The sequence below is a fragment of the Chlamydotis macqueenii genome, chromosome 2 (genome assembly GCF_036417535.1).
Source record: "Chlamydotis macqueenii isolate bChlMac1 chromosome 2, bChlMac1.mat, whole genome shotgun sequence".
Classification (NCBI taxonomy): Eukaryota; Metazoa; Chordata; class Aves; order Otidiformes; family Otididae; genus Chlamydotis; species Chlamydotis macqueenii.
In genome coordinates this window covers 48633280-48649407 of record NC_141557.1, presented here as the reverse complement: position 1 = coordinate 48649407, position 16128 = coordinate 48633280, and the positions used below count along the sequence as shown (strand labels likewise).

At 39.2% G+C, this 16128-nt stretch overlaps 1 protein-coding gene across 2 annotated transcripts in view; it reads right to left on the bottom strand.

The window, feature by feature from the left end:
- Positions 1-16128, bottom strand: part of CRTAP (cartilage associated protein) — a 33352-nt gene that overhangs the window by 4266 nt on the left and 12958 nt on the right. The window contains exon 7 of one of the 2 annotated variants that reach the window (XM_010118012.2): positions 7083-7796. The exons of the other annotated variant lie outside the window; for it this stretch is intronic. Within the exon in view, the coding sequence (XP_010116314.2) occupies positions 7737-7796 (60 nt within the window). The 3' untranslated portion in view covers positions 7083-7736. Of the gene's footprint in view, positions 1-7082; positions 7797-16128 lie in introns of those variants that run through there. 2 annotated transcript variants of the gene reach the window in all.

The window sequence follows — 16128 nt, the reverse complement described above, 5'->3', positions numbered from 1 at the left end:
TGTACAGATTTGTAAATATTGTGTTATCTGACATATGCATGACTTTATGCTTTTATTGCATTCTAGACTATGAAATAACCTAGAATTTCTGTTGTAAACTATTTTTTTAATGCAGTAACGTTATAAAAAAACCCAACAATAGATTTCGCACTAAGCAACTTTATGGAGACTGTTAACTCAACTAAAACATACCATCTGTAATCTCATGGAAATATGCTGAAAAATAAACACAGGAATATCCATTAAAAAATATTGTTTAACTGAAAGGTACAAGTATGTGTTGCAGTTCTGTGTAGCATCATTCAAAATGAAAAGTCAGTGCTATTTGGCTCAGGAACTGAACGTGAAAATGACACTCAAAATACAATTAAAAACACAAACTGTACAGGGATCTTAGAAATACTTGTTTTTCATGAACCAGAAGAAAATGTACATTAACATAATACTTTGGAGGTATTTAAATAAAAATGAAGTTACAAAAAGAAAAGGGGAAGGAATTGGCTGTGTGTTTTCTTGTGCAAATCATCTATTTTTCCCCCATGTTTATGGAGAAAAGACAGGTCTGTCACTTAGATAATTCTTGCAGAAGACACTTTGATATTAAAAAAAAAATTATCTGAAAAGTGTTTAGGTTAGGCTACCAGCCCAAGTCTGCTCAGAAGACCATCTACCACCTTTTGCAGCAGCATCTGTTTGTACTCACAGTTTTCACTTTACCAGAATGATTCAGGGAGTTTGGGAAAACTAATAAAAAGATGTGGATAAACAGCCTGTGAATGATACATTTGACTTAGAGCTCCTTTTGTGTGTGGAACTTGGCTAATCAAAGACCCTGGGGATGGTGAACAATAAACAGAGTACAGTAAATACAAAATATGAAGATGATAGGACAAAACAGAGGGAGGGATGAGTTAGTATAGCAATTAAGAGCTGAAAATGCCAGCTGTGCGCTGAAATTAAGAAAGATAAAAGGAAAGGGGGAAATATTGCGAGTGATTTTGTGATAGTGACATCCAGTCATTACGAGATTGATCTGTTGCTCTGATATAAAAAAAAAAAGTAATGTATCATCCTCTTCTGGGGAAGCCATGTACTACAACAGGCTGGCCAGAATCAGCTCACTGGTGTAAAAACTGAGATAGGATCTGCCTTTCCCTTCCTTTCCTTTATTAACAACTACCTATTAACTGGGCCTCCATCTCATATAGATCATGTGCTGCTGCCTCTGGGCAGAGCCCTCTGTACATTTGCTGTCGGGCAGGCTGAGAAGTGACACCGTGGGGTGTGACGTGTTTGGGGGTTCAAGCTCTTGTAACCAAAAGGCATTTGCTCCTACAGAAACACTGAGATCATAGATTTTAGGTATTCAGTAAGTTCTCAGGCTGAAACCTCCTCAACTTCCATGCTTGTCCTTCCATCTGCCAGCCAGATGACAATATACCATTCATTGTGCTGTACCGCCTTATTGCATTCTGTACCTCAAAAGCTATTACATCGGGGATTGCATAAACTGATTTTTTTAATTATTCAATGAAAAGAATTTACTTTTTAAAATACCTAATAATTTGTAATGCAAAGATACAACATAATATGTAGTTGTGAAAGATCAGAATATGTAGCTATTAATGACTATTAAAAAAAATCAGTCATGACAAGAAGTTATTAAGTAGTTGCAAGGCTTGTCAAACTGCAGAGTTACCACCAGCTCAGGATAACACTTAAACAGTAAAACCACTTTCAGGTAAGTGATAATGAGAATGGAGCAAAGGCAGAAAGTCCCATTTTTTTTCTTTAAAGTTAGCAGTGACATAAAGTTACACCTCTGATCCCCATATTTCCATTTGAAAGTCAGGAAGTTCCGTTACCTTGCAAAAGGATTAATCAGGAAAAAAGCACATTTGTTACTTCATGCTCCGTTAAAGGCCTACCCGAAAGGGACATCAAAGGGAAGAAAAAGTTAAAAATAAGCAAAGAAAACTTAGAAAGTTTCTCTACAGAAAAGGTGGGCATTTATAAACTTAAACAATTCAGAACTCTCTACAGAATTTTGTTTCCATATATCACTGGTACTCTAAGGAGAGAGAAGAGGGGAGGGAGGAGATGCATGTCTAAACCACTGAATATTTCCTCACCAAAAATAAATAAATACAAAGGTATCTATTTATTTTAATATTTTTTCCTAGGCACTGAAGAGGACTTAAGACACAAAACCTTGATTTGCTGGGGTGTGCGACCCAACTTACTTTGGCTATTTCTTACTTTACTTCTTTTTTGTATATAGCTTAAACTCTCCACACTAGGTCATTCAAGTCTTGAATCACCTGAAAAAAGAAGTTGCTGTTTAAAGTATGGCAGACAACCAAAAGTTCAGACAGCTGCAATGAAGGATTAGTTGTGGGTTTTTCTCACTGCCTTGCTACAAACTGCATCACAGCTCTATGTTCAAACACTATTAAATGGGAATGTTTTCTCTGGCACTGACTACTTCTCCCCACAGTTTAAGTATTGAATTTTTTTAACTGAAGTAGCTTTGGTTTACGGCTCACATTAGAACTTAAAAACATATTTCCATAGTAGCTGGCATATGCAAGCAACTGTTTATTCTCAGTACCAGCCATAATAAACACTTGTACTTTTATAATCCAACAAATCTTTGTCTAATCACAGCTCTGTTTTCAGAGCTGTAAAATCTGCATGCTCTTTAAACATTTTGCGTGAAGACTCTCGAGAAATTGAAAGATTTTCTAAGTCTGCCTTCATTATCAATATAGACCAAGGAGTCACTGTAAAGGATGTGGAGATACCAGGTGGACGTTAATTACAAGAGTGCCTTGAGAAAAAAAGTGTTGTGAAGCAGGACACACTATACGATTTTCAGAGTAATAGTTTGTCTTGAGGAGACTCACCTTTAAGTCTACCTTGAACTTATTCTGGCAAGTATGAAAAAATGGTCCGATGGGGTTTCCAGGTGAATTCAGAACTGAATCCCACTCACTTTTTTGTTTATATTTTAGCATTTCAAAGCAGTAAAGCTCTGGAAAATGGAGGAATTGGAATTTGCTTTTGGCTGATGCATTGTCAACAGAACGAATGAAGGTCTGCTTGCAGACTCGCTATGGTGAATGAAAGAGCCCAGCAGGGCATCTGAATTCCCATTGAATTTGCCAGAACTGATCATTCTGAAGGTATTTGTTTTTCGTAGCTGACTTTACTGGCTATTGGAATTGCTGAGACATGGGAGTGTGGAGCCTGTGATGCTGTTGTATGGGAACAGAATTACAGTTTGAGTAGAAAAATCACCGCTACTTGTCCTCCTTTTTAATGAATATTGCTATTTATGAGGATGTATTAGTAAGAAGCCAGTAACACATGAAGAGTCACTATCAGTAAGAGTAGGTATTAATTTGAAAAATACATACATTTGACAGATACACTGATTTCCAACCTGTGAATCTCTTCCCTTGTCCAAGCTTTGGTTTTTACATAAGAAAGATTGTCCGGATGGCCAGCTGTCTTGTTTTTCACATAACCAAATATCCACTTCAGTGCACCAGCGTTTGCGACTTGGTTTAATCTTCAGCTTTCAAGCAGTTCCCCATCACACAGGACCTCATCCAAGAAGAGATCCAGCACAGGACTCACAGTGTGTGCAGACCTTGTGCCAGCCATCTGCCCGAAGATGGACTTCACCCACCGTTCATCTGTAAGTGGTGATGGAACCACATGCTCAGACTTATTACGGACTTGCTTGTGGGCAGCAATGGAGGATCAGAGACCAACAGCAGATACCCAAATAGCCAGCTCTGTTACTAGAAATGTGAGCAATTATTAAAAAGTGTAATTGCATAGCCCCACAACAAGCAATACTACCACCGAGGTCAATACGAATTTCATCTCCAGGGTCAGGAGACGCGTGGTACTGACGCTGTGTTTGAGTCGGTCACACAAACACAGTAGCTTCAACAAAATGACGCTTTCTTGAGCATCAGCATCATACTGGAAGCCTTGTTAAAATAAGAAATGGAGACAAAATCTAAATATCCCATTGGGTTAGGCAGATGTCTCCCCCATCTGAGGCAGACAGATGTTAGCAAGAATTTGGGAGATGGCAGAAGAAGGCAAGAACCATATTCCCGCAGCCTCCCAAGAAGAGCTGGCAGGATCTGAGAAGTGGAAGAAAAGACACTAATTTATTGCAGTCACATGTAAATGTTGGCATTTAACAATAGCAACAGCAAAAGAAAAATCAGTTAAAAGAACCTGAGAATACTGAAAAAAGCCACAATAAATACTGAAGAACTGGAAGAGAAGCTATTTCTCATTAGAAAAGAACAAGGGTTTGAGAACTTCTTGTACTTATTAAGATTGAACTGGCTTGGGACCATATGTAGTGGAAATTAAGAAAGCCAGAAAAAATCCACAGATACTTGAACAAAATGAAAAAGGGATCACAGTGAAATTTCAGGAGGCCGCAAGAGTATCAACTGCCTCCTCAAGTTAAATGGAATGGTAAAGGACATCAGTCTTACTTAAGGTAGGCTTAAGAAAAATAAATCCTTGGCTAATGGACATCTTAGTAAATCATGAAATCCCCACCTGAGAAGGCACAATGGCAGGGGATTTTACCTATAAGGTCAAGAGCTGAGGAAATGACTGAACACGAAAAGAGATCAGCTAAGGAAGCCTTAAAGACAGAATCACAAGCTTACCAGAAAATTGATAATACCCAAGAGACTTGCAATGGTTGAATAACTATTTGATGGAGAGGAAAAATTAGGGTTCATAGGCACTAGATGTATCCCCAGTGTAACCCATTGAAGTCAAATGAATCACAAAATAGGTTAATTCTGATGCTCAGTGTTTTACTGGTGGAACGAAAATGTGACAGTATTTTACCACATACTGAGTTGTTTAAAAAAGACTATAGCAATCTCCAACAATTAGAACTGGAGAGAGGAAGGGAGTTCTTTAACTGGAAATAAATAATTCTGGGTGGCAAAACAAAAAGATCCTGGAACTGATTTTCTGTCGTCTCATACCCACTGTAGTCTATGCTACTTGCCTCACCAACACGCAAAACCTGATTAGAAGCTTGATGCAGACATGTCATTTCCATACAAGATGTACGGTTATGGAAAACCTCAGGCCCAGGGACTTGAATTACAGGCACCTCTCTTGGAAGTGTTTTATGTTTTGCATTGCAGTACCTACAGACAGCACACAAGAGCTAGGGCACCACAGAAACAAATAGACAGCAGTCGGTGCTTGGCAGAGCTCCTAAGTCAGTTTGGTAAATCACAGAATCATAGAATGGTTTGGGTTGGAAGGGACATTTAAAGGTCATCTAGTCCAATCCCCCTGCAAGGAGCAGGGACATCTCCAACCAGATCAGGTTGCTCAGAGCCCCATCCAACCTGGCTTTGAATGTTTCCAGGGATGGGGCATCCACCACCTCTCTGGGCAACCTGTTCCAGAGTTCTACCACCCTCATTGTAAAATTTTTTCCTAATATCTAATCTAAATCTACCTCCCTCTATTTTGAAACCATTACCCCTCCTCCTGTCACAACAGGCCCTACTGAACAGTCTCTCCCCATCTTTCCTGTAGGCCCCCTTGAGGTACTGGAAGACCGCTATAAGGTCTTCCTGGAGCCTCCTCTTCTCCAGGCTGAACAGCTCCAACTCTGGTAAATGGTAATAAGAAAAAAGTAAACTAAAAATGTTGTAAAACGAAGGCAATGTAGATCCACCTCCAGCCAACTCCCTGCCTTTTAATGGTGGGATTTTTGAATTTGAAAGCTAGAGTGTCAAAGATTAAGTTATTTGGGCACATGATCTTAACATCAATGGTGCGGCTCCTGAGGAGGAAATCTGGAGTTGTCCTATGCAGTTGGGAAGCAGAAGGACAAAAGAGACCTCCAGAGCAAGTAAGCTCTTCCTTAAATATACACACACCTCCAGCAAGAGAAAAGTAGGGACCAACTGGAGAAGCTACCCCAGCTGGCTATTATAATACATGTATTTCATGGGGAGGTAAGTGATGGTTTACAATCAACTGCTTGTAAATTTTAAAACCAAAGTTAAATTCTTACATAAAATAACTGGAGTGTTAATATTGTATGGAACAAAAAGTGTAAGGAAATCTGATATGCCTTCTGTATGTTCAAGGCACACAGCAAGGCAGATTCTGGTCTCCTTATCACAAGTGGAGCTGGGTAAACCTCCTAAAGGTAAAAGGCTCTTGATAGATTTTCATTTTGAGAATAAGGCGCTCTGCCCATCGACCTCAGTGGATTAGTTGTGATTTACATTAAAGAAGCTGAAAAAAGATATCTGATCTTTCAAACTTCTTTCATACACAACTTCCACATTTTAAAATGTTTCATTGTTGTCACAGGCCAAAGGACACTTAAATCTGATCCAGCGGATTCCCCTTCTTGCTCTCTGCAGACACTCAATTGTGTAGACACTGTACTTCTACAGCATACATAAGCCATAGCAGCAACAACTCAGCAAGGTACAGTAGATCATGTTTTGCCTTTTTAAAAACCTAAAGCAGATTTTGGTTTTGCAATTCACTTCTATTCCGCTGAATTAGGGTTCAGTCATAAACTCACTGCATGCTCTTGTCTCCCCTTGATGCAACTGGGATGAAACCACTTGCAGGATTTGGTTCTTGAAATTGAAAGGGGAAAGCAAAGGATGAAATTCTCGATCTCCCTCTAAGGTCCATGGGATTTCTGCTCATTTAGTAGCCCTGTGCACTAATTCACTACTCATCTCTAACACAGTATTTTTTGGGCCTTCAAAGTACTTCTGCATTGGGCTCTGCCATATGGTTAATAAAAATGTCAGGAATTCACATGCAAATATTTGTCATGATTCTACTTAAAACAGCCTCAGTCTCCACCTGTCCTTACTTTTGGATGAAAACTATGCAGATAGTCCCACCAGAATTAAAAAAAATATGCAAACTGTTTTCTACAGAAGAGAATACTAAATACATTGATCATCATTATTTTATACAAGATTGGCCCCACTTCACAGAGGAACCACAAGTTGTTCCAACACAAAGAGTAAGAATTGGTAGGAAGAAAGAATTATTTATTATTCAGTTCTAAGTTACCTCAGTTTCACATCACGGAACTTAATTTAGTTTTTAAGAAAGATCAACACTGCTTACAGAATTTTTTAAGCAATTTTTACAAGATCACTAGATGTACTTTGTTAGTCATCTTCTTTCAGCTATTTAAGTGTATCTTAACATCTTTCAGGTGCGCTGGGGTTCAGCATCACTTTATTCATCATCGCAGAAAAAGACATATATAAATAATACAATACATAGCTCAGAAAGTCTATAAGAACTTTTATGTCTTCCGTGGTTCATGATCTGACCAAAGTTCTTCGGAATTTAGTTGTACTGTTATAACTTAGTAGAACAGCACTGAAATTAGGAAACTTAGTGTTAGCCCAGAAAACACAAATAGTCTGTTGTGTTTGCGTAAAGGCAAGAAAGCTCAAGAGGAAAACCCATATGCACCAAGTCTGTAAATGCACAGTGAAAAACCATGCTCACGGAAGAGTCACTGCAGCGTGGAAGTGATCTTTCAGGAGCGGATCTTGTGATGCAAGGTGGAGCTTAAAGGAGCAGCTTTGAGGTATATCTAACTGGAACTACACGTGACCAAAAACAATAGTAAGGAGCAATGCTGAGTCTTCATTTATGTAAAATACTCATCAGGATTCCTTCTTTTCCTCTACTTCTAACAGCTCATCAAGGAATTCCACAACTTCACCCTAGAAAGGATTAAATTTAACAGAAACAAGTTAATGATGTACTGCAAAATCGGTGGAAAATTTTAACTGTTTTAATTAAAACATAAAGTATTTTTTAACATCCTTCATGCAGAAACTAGCACAACCGGCCTATGAAATGCAAGTAAATGGCCCATACAGGGGCAGCACAAGTACTTGCAGTGACATATAGACCTTAAAAGAAGGAAATGTTACACTTCTCAGTAAATCCTCTTGTACTTTTTCAGGTATTTAGATAATGAAATCTTCAAACTTAGAAAGTAGAGGCATAAACGTTTAAAGCTTCTGCCATGCTTCAATGCAGCAAAAATATAAAGAACTAGAGATGCTAGAATGTTTTCCATACTGGAAACAAGTATTTTTGGTTTAGATACAGAGTACCAACACAACATAACAATCCAACTTTATTTAAACTACACCTGATATAGTTTTATGCCATATACTGCAGTCCAACATCTTCCTGCAGTCAAGTCTGAGAACTTTGGGATGATACAGCCCCATCAACTGGAATTTACTGCCTTGTCAACCAAGCTGCCGTAACTGAGCTAAAACCTGTTGTAAGCACGTTCAGCCCAAGGTAACACCTTCAATGGTAAAAAACAAGCAGCTAACAAGAAATGTGCAGCAGCATCTCAGACTACTCAAAACTGATGTAGCAGCCCATCTGCTGGCACCCTCGGTATTTTCTGGTTTGCATTCCATGCGCAGTTCACAAACAACACTGCCTGAGATGGGAGACCCCGTGGGATTGTCTGTGCATATGTTCACTTTTTGATACGATTCAAATACTGAGCTGTGAGGGAGATGTGGATGCTCAATGTTACATTTCCAAACTTTATTCTAATAACTACAATGTTCTGTTAAACTGTTTTAATTTAACTGCGGGATTTTTTAAACTTTCCTGTCCTTCCTTTCTTGACATAAACTTATGTTCTAAAAACATCTTAAGATGTAATTTATTTTTTTTCCAAAACAAATCATAACTTTCTGATAGAACAATATTCTGCTGGAAAATCTGATAAGCTCTTAATCACTCTCATGATTAAAATAATGAGAATTTGTAAGCTATGTTGAAAACAAGTCATCCTTGCTTGGATGCTCATTCTCCCTCTTCTTTTCACCCCCCATTCCAAGTCTTTGCGAACTGTATTAGGCTTCTGACCCTGCTCAATGAAGACTGTAAACAGTAGTTTACAATCTTAATTAAATTTTAAGCACTTTTTTTTTTTCTAGAAAGGCATTCCTTAGGAAGACAGCACTTTCCAGACACATGCAGTTTGAGATTCAAAATTTTACAGTTTTCTGTTCTGGTGAGTAAAAGGCATTAAACCTCTGTCAGTGAAAACAATAAGAGAAAATAGATAATTTTTTTTTGTCTATTTTGAATACAACAATTATATTCTGGATATGGTGATTAAAAATCTTAACATCACATTTTTCAGAAGTGTGATTAGCAAGGAGAGAAATAATGAGAACCAAGCAAATAAAACTAAAAGCAGGAAGAAAGCTGACTGAAATAACTGCTGCTCTTGTTCCCTGCTTCACAGTTCCATCTTAAAAGACTGTTGAGTTTTTGCAACTATGAAGTGGTTTTAGCAAGTCCTGAAGGATGGCAATTTATTTTGCTTTGAATTTGTTCAAAACATCTTAGTATCCAATTCAATAAAAACACAAGAAAAAATGCCAGCATTTTCATATTCCCTATTTGTCTTCCTGGTTGCAGGAAATTTGGCAATTGGAAAACAGGAATTCAACATTTCTGCACGTTTTCCTTTGTTAGAAGTATTTTGATTGCCTAAGGAGCCCAATCATGGGAGGAACTCAATACCACTTCACAAATACACATGAAAAAAACAGCCGCTAGGTCCAACAGTCACTATGCAAGTAGCTGAAAGTTACAGAAACAGAGGCACAGAGGACTTCAGGTCAAGTTTTATAGCACAGTTCCTAAAACTGTGGGTACAAGCATTTGGGTGCCTCTTGAAGGGCGACAGACAGGCAGGTCCCATTAACTCTGAAACAGCAATATGAGACTGGGAATACAGGTGTCTACCACAGGGGTCCGAGATCTAATTCAGGCTGATTCTTTCACACCTCAGGATCATAGTTTAATGAAAGAATAACAGATATTAAAAAGGATTTCTCTCCTCAGTCCACCTGCAAAGACAACCCTCAAAAGGTAAAGGGTCTGTGAGGTAGGGTGAAAGGCGTCTTGCATCTATTCTGTAATTCTATGATCTGACTGGAAGACCCAGAATTAAGTATAAGGAAGACATGGGGATTTCAATATTGTACCTTTGGTAACTCAACCATATGGGAACTTAATTCAATTTGTATTATTGTCACACTCATTAGTAAGGTAGGATATTTCAAAAGACACAGAAGATCCAGGCAGAATTCAGGTTGTTTTCTTCTAGTATGTTTTCAAATCCAGAAAAGTGTAAGAAGCCCAAGTTTTAAATTGAAAAGGATGTTTAAAAGCAACGGTATTTGAAATAAATTTGACTGAAATCTGAAGTGCCTGAAATTGATCTCTAAAGGAAGGTATGACAAAACTTTTGTGGTCTGCTGAGAAGTACTGGGGCGTAAGAGAGGTTGAAATATGGCAAAAATATAAAAACAGTTGCCGAAACAATACATACACAGAAAATACGCTGTAAAGCAACAAAATAATTACCTGGATGTTGGTTATTTTGGAAAGGTAAAACCCTCCAGATTACAGTTAAAGACAAACAAAATTAATAGTTAAAATACTTTTGCCTGTGCCTTCATGGTCAGAATGTAAAACATTTGCAAGTTGTCCATACTTTGGTTGGCAGCCTAATGAAAAATGAGAACGCTGCGTCAGGAGAACTGGTCACATTGTCACAGTAGTAGCTATGATCAGATTGATCACTGTCCTTGCACCATTAGCACTCACTTGACGCTGCATCGGACATTTTGGATGACTGAAGTCTGCAAGTATTTCACAGGTATTCATTCCAGGGAAAAGGCTCCTGCCCGCCGATATCTAATAACTTCATGCTGGCAAGCAGACTGGGAGTCAAAATAACTCTCTGATACGATTCAGGCATGCAGTGTGACAGCCACCTGGTATGCTCTTTGGCTCCTACCTACCTTAATAGGATGGACAACAAATTTTACATGCAAAGTCAGCTGCAAACCCGTAATTCTTTCTGCTGCCGGCTACCAGAGGGGGCAACAGCCACCCAGCTCTAATGCAGGTTACATAAATATGCTGCTCAGACACAGTGCTGATGTAAATCAGAGTTGAGCAATATATGGCCCACAGCATGATGTAGCTGTCTGGCTGGTAGCTAGTAAATCAGTATGTGAAGTCTGACTAAGCTCAGGGAAGAGAAGGGTTTGCCATCAGACCAGTACATGCCTGGTAGTTAGGCAGCCAACAACTGGGAAGTACGCACACGTGGATTGCTTGGTCAGCTGCAGTGAAGCACACCCTCGTTAGCAAGGTGGCCCTCGGTGCACAGTCACTGTCTCCTGGTTGGTGCTGGAGGTCAGGTACATGCCTGCAGGTACAACTCTGCCAGTACTCCATCATCTCCATCCCCAGTGCTACCAACCTCTTCCCTCTCCCAATCCAGGGACAGTCAGCAGAAAGTGGGAGTGACAGCAAGAATATATGGGAAAAGACAGGAGAGGTATAGCCTGAAATACGGGAGGCATGATATTGAACAGCAACAGGGGAATGCTCCCAGACTGGTGTGAGTGGTAGGAAGAATCAGAGAAACTGATATGATCAACTGGAGCCTCTAATTAGCTAAGCACCCTTGGCTTAGATTAACAACTGAACAGAGGCACAAACAGAAAGAACAAGTTTTGTACCACGGTAAGTAATTCAAGAAGGTTTTACAGAGGGTACAGGAGTAGGTGGATTATAATAAAAATAATTATAAAACAGAGTTCTTGGTCAATTCTGAATAAGCTAGCTGAGGCTAGTGAGATTGGTGCACTGTTACAAGCGAAACTAGAGCATTTGAAAAAAGCAAGTCCTAAAAAGGAGAAAAATGTAGAACTCCTCACTTATTACTGCAAGCTGAGTGTCCAAGACCAAGGTACACATTGGGCCAGGGATTATTGCTGGCCCTTCCTTATGCAGTATTAAATGCTGCATTCACACACACAAAACACAGCCTTTTAGAAGAAACATCTGTACTTTGGACACTCCTAGCTAGCTATTAAAATAAACAGCAAAGAGGAAAAGCTACCAACACATGGCTGTTATGGCCCACTTGAGACTGACTGTCCAGCACCAACTTTTCTTTTGACAGCAGCATTTAAAAATAGTAGCAAGCAGTAGCAGTTGTACTGCTCACTGACAGATCCAGATGCTTTGCTACTGGTTGCAAAGACTAACCATTACCTTCTGCATAGCAAATGTTAATCATTCATGGTCCTTGCCTCCACCTACGATCTGTTCTGTGCTTTTTCAGTGTGGACTGGAAAAGTTCTGGGAAAAAAATATCTTTCTTGCAATAACCCATACTTTCCATGCAGATCCATTGATGGCCTTTTCTGTAGGGATTCCATATGCACTGCAGTGGGATAGGCTGCTCTTCAGTGAAGTGACAGAGAATATTAAAATAACAGTGTTCTAGAATTAATTAAGATCTACAGAAATATATTATTATGGACATGCATTCATGTGTGATCATCAGTAAATGAATAAGAAACAGCCTTTATCCTAACTCATCCATCAAACCGAGCTTTAAGAGACTATAAACAAAGCAAGGAGAAGTGGCTGGATCTTTGTTTCCTGATAACCTACAACCTAGAAGGAAAATGTTTATCCCACAAAATGTCCCCCTGCTGTTCTTCACAGTAAAAATTCAGATTTTGCTAAAGTTCAAAGGACTTTGTGACTGGAAACTTGTTCAACAGCTAAAGCAACAGATTTGATTGCCTTAAGTATTGGGTGTAGGTGGCAAGGTGGTGGTAGCGGGAGGGGTTGCAGGGGTGGCCTCTGTGAGAGCTGCCCTGTAACTAATTCGAGTAACTACTGTGTAACTGCCCCAGTAACTAATTTGAGTAACTAACAGGAGCAGCAACAAGGAGCTAGGTTCATAAAAACCAGCAGATTTTGTTCAAAGATGAATAACCATTTTGCAAGAGAGCAGACAAAGATTTGATATGGTCAACTGTGGAGGATATGTGCTACACAGGCCTGATAGAGCCTGCAAGTGCACACCATACAACCCACTGGCCAGTGATATTTTGAGGGGGAGAGACATTATTTCGGGGTAACAGTAAGGCATGTGTCAATGAGTGGCTCAGTCTGAAAGGTTTATTCAGCCTTTGACCACGAAAAAGTTCCTTGATCTAACCTTCAGTTAAAACACACGAGTTCACTGCAACCACCTCAAAGCCCTCCCAGATCCTCCACGAGCAGTACAGACCAGGCTGGACATTCTTCACATTCTAGCAGGGGAAAAAAAATCCCTCCATTCTTTGTGCAGAAAAATTATTTGGCCCTTAACTTGTTTATTTTTCAGATACATAGTCCACAGTGTGACCCACTGTCACATGCTTTTAGGGTTGGGTTTTTCTTAATATTAAAAGAGCTTAGTTGTTCTTTACATGTACGTTAACTTCTTTTCTCAAATATTTTTCCATTTCATTTTTTAATGAAATATTCGGAACATGTAACTGTTCTCTTCCCATATACTATGGGAGATTGCAGTACACTGCAGTTATTACAATAGTATTTTACAGTAATCCAATAAATGTCCTTTCCTCTTAACATTTTTATAAAGTCTATAAAACATGAGTCAACTCAGTTTCAGAGCAACTTCAACATCACTCCCATTGCACTGAAAATAGAAGCCTTCTAGTGGCTTAATTTCTGAGCTCTGCTTATGCTCTCTTGGCTGCTTTATGCTGCACACAGATGCTTAGGAAAATCTGGGCAGGTAAAAAAATCCTCCTAATTTCAGTACCTGCAATTTTTAAAATCCTGACATTTAAGCCCAACCATGCCTGCAGCTTCCCACGATAGGTGGTTTAAATGGAAAGAGGAATGCCTTTGATCAAGATACACATCCAATGGTAAAAAAGTAAGAGGGGAAAGCGAGAAGCTTCTGGAGAGCCATGGGCAATATCTCCACTAGGAAATGATGATGAAAAAAAATATCTCCTTTTCTTTTTTGTTTAAAGAAGTGTATGTTGAACAGGGACCATAACAGTCCCAATTAGCTGCCAACTCTCTCTGAAACAGCTGCCACCAGCTCTTCCCAGCGTAGCACGGCTGTTGTAGCCATGTTGGTCTGAGGTCACAGGCAGGGCAGAGTTTATAGGTCTGCATTTACAATTTGCTGTTACAAGTGCACTTGTATAAATCATTTGAACGTATGCAAAATGTGAGTTAATAAAGCTGAAAATATGTTGTTAGCGATTCCTGAACAAAAAAATAGGCTGAATTCAGATTATTATTTGCTATCAGCAGTCCATTGGGCCCTCGTACTTTGATGCTATTCCTTATTTTCTCTTTCCACCAGCCACATTAGTTCCACACATGTTGTCCTTTGCATCACACTTAGGAATGGAGCATTTGAATTTCAGCTACTATACAAATGGACACACACATATACAAATAAAAAGAACAGGCTGCCAAAAAAAGTGGGTCAAAGCTGCCAGCAGTTTTTCACCTACTGATTAAGTACTGAAAGAAAAATCATATTGTAGGATCATTCCAGCCAAATGCTTGTGGTTCTTATGTAATTTAGAACAGCTAAGTAGCCATCTCTGAAAAAAATTTCTTCAAGTACACAGAATTTATGGGCCAGAAACATGTCTCATATAATTAGTGTACTGCTGAAGTTATATCTACACTAGCTGAGTATCTGGCTCTTAATGGCATTTCAGTTTGCTATTTAAATCTGTGCAATACTAGGAGTTGTATCTATTATAGCCTTTATGCATTACATATCCGAACAGAAATCAAGACTCTTGACTATACATGGCCAACTAAGATGACAACTCTGTGTAATGTTCTTTTAACTTCACTGTGGAAAACTGTAAGGATATTTAATAATAATTACTTTTAAGAAAAAGTATTTTGTAGCTAGTTGGCACTAATATTCTCTGTCACCTCTACTGTGTTTAATGTTTGAACTTCAGTTTTTCATTTCCTTGTGGAAAAATATTAATAAAGTAACACGAACAGGACAGTATTTCTTGTAGTGACATATGCAAAAAACATTACTGCATGTTCCAGCCTCTGCAATTACTGCAATGTATTATTGGAAGAAGCCACATGTTCTCACTCGCTTTGCTAATTGGATTTAAAAAGACACATGGATGATCTGGGATACAGGAGCACTGAGAAGTCTGAATAAAGTGAGATTCTCCACTTGGGAATAATGACATATTCACATAGGAAGAGATCCTTTTGCCACATCAATCCTTTTCCTTCACTCAAGGAAAGAGAATGATTTTTTTCCGCAGATTATTTTATGGGCTTGTTGGCCCACGAGCAGCTTCACAGATAGCAAACATGGACCACAGAACCTCACAAAAGGCATGGCCTGCAGCCCAAGAAGCACATGGTTTAAATAAACACAGTGCACTAAAAAGAGAGGTTGCCTCCATCCTTAACAATTTTTAATAAAGCTTTTACTGTAACACCTTATCTGTGTTTTTCATCAGTTTTCAGCATTCCTATAGAATAAACTTTTCTATCCGTGCCAGGAGAAATATAAAAAAAAAAATTCCACTTACGCTACCAGGTCCTGCCCATATAGCAGTAACTGCAAGGTAGCGGTTTTACCTTTGTGCTATTCCTGCTCTGTCTGGACTCCCTGGAAGGCTCCCACAGACACAGAGAAGTTCTGGTAGCCAGGGATTTATGAGTTCACTACCAAACACCAGAGGCAAGCCAGAGGCATGGACAACCTCCATCCCTCCCAGGTTCTTCAGCCCTAGTAAGGCCGGGCACATAAGTCCTTCAGCTTTTTGCCGGGCAAGGAGAACAAGAACTTTCTAAATACAATGATAGCGTGGGGTAGGGATATCTGTGGCATGAGCAGGCCCAGCAATTTTGGTTGTTTAATCCAAACATGTAATGTGACTACCTTGACAGGTCCCCAGAAGTTTAATTGACGTTTCCACTGTACTTCCCTCACACAGATTGCAAGGTCATTTATAATTGCACCGGTGAAATGGGCTACAGGAATAAATGCCAGCAAATGAATGCTTGTTTATTCTATGCACAGTGCTGGAGGCCAAAGACTGTCTCTATAATCCCTTCTTGTGACAACATATGGGGAAAGCCCTCACAACAGACTGCTTCTCTCCT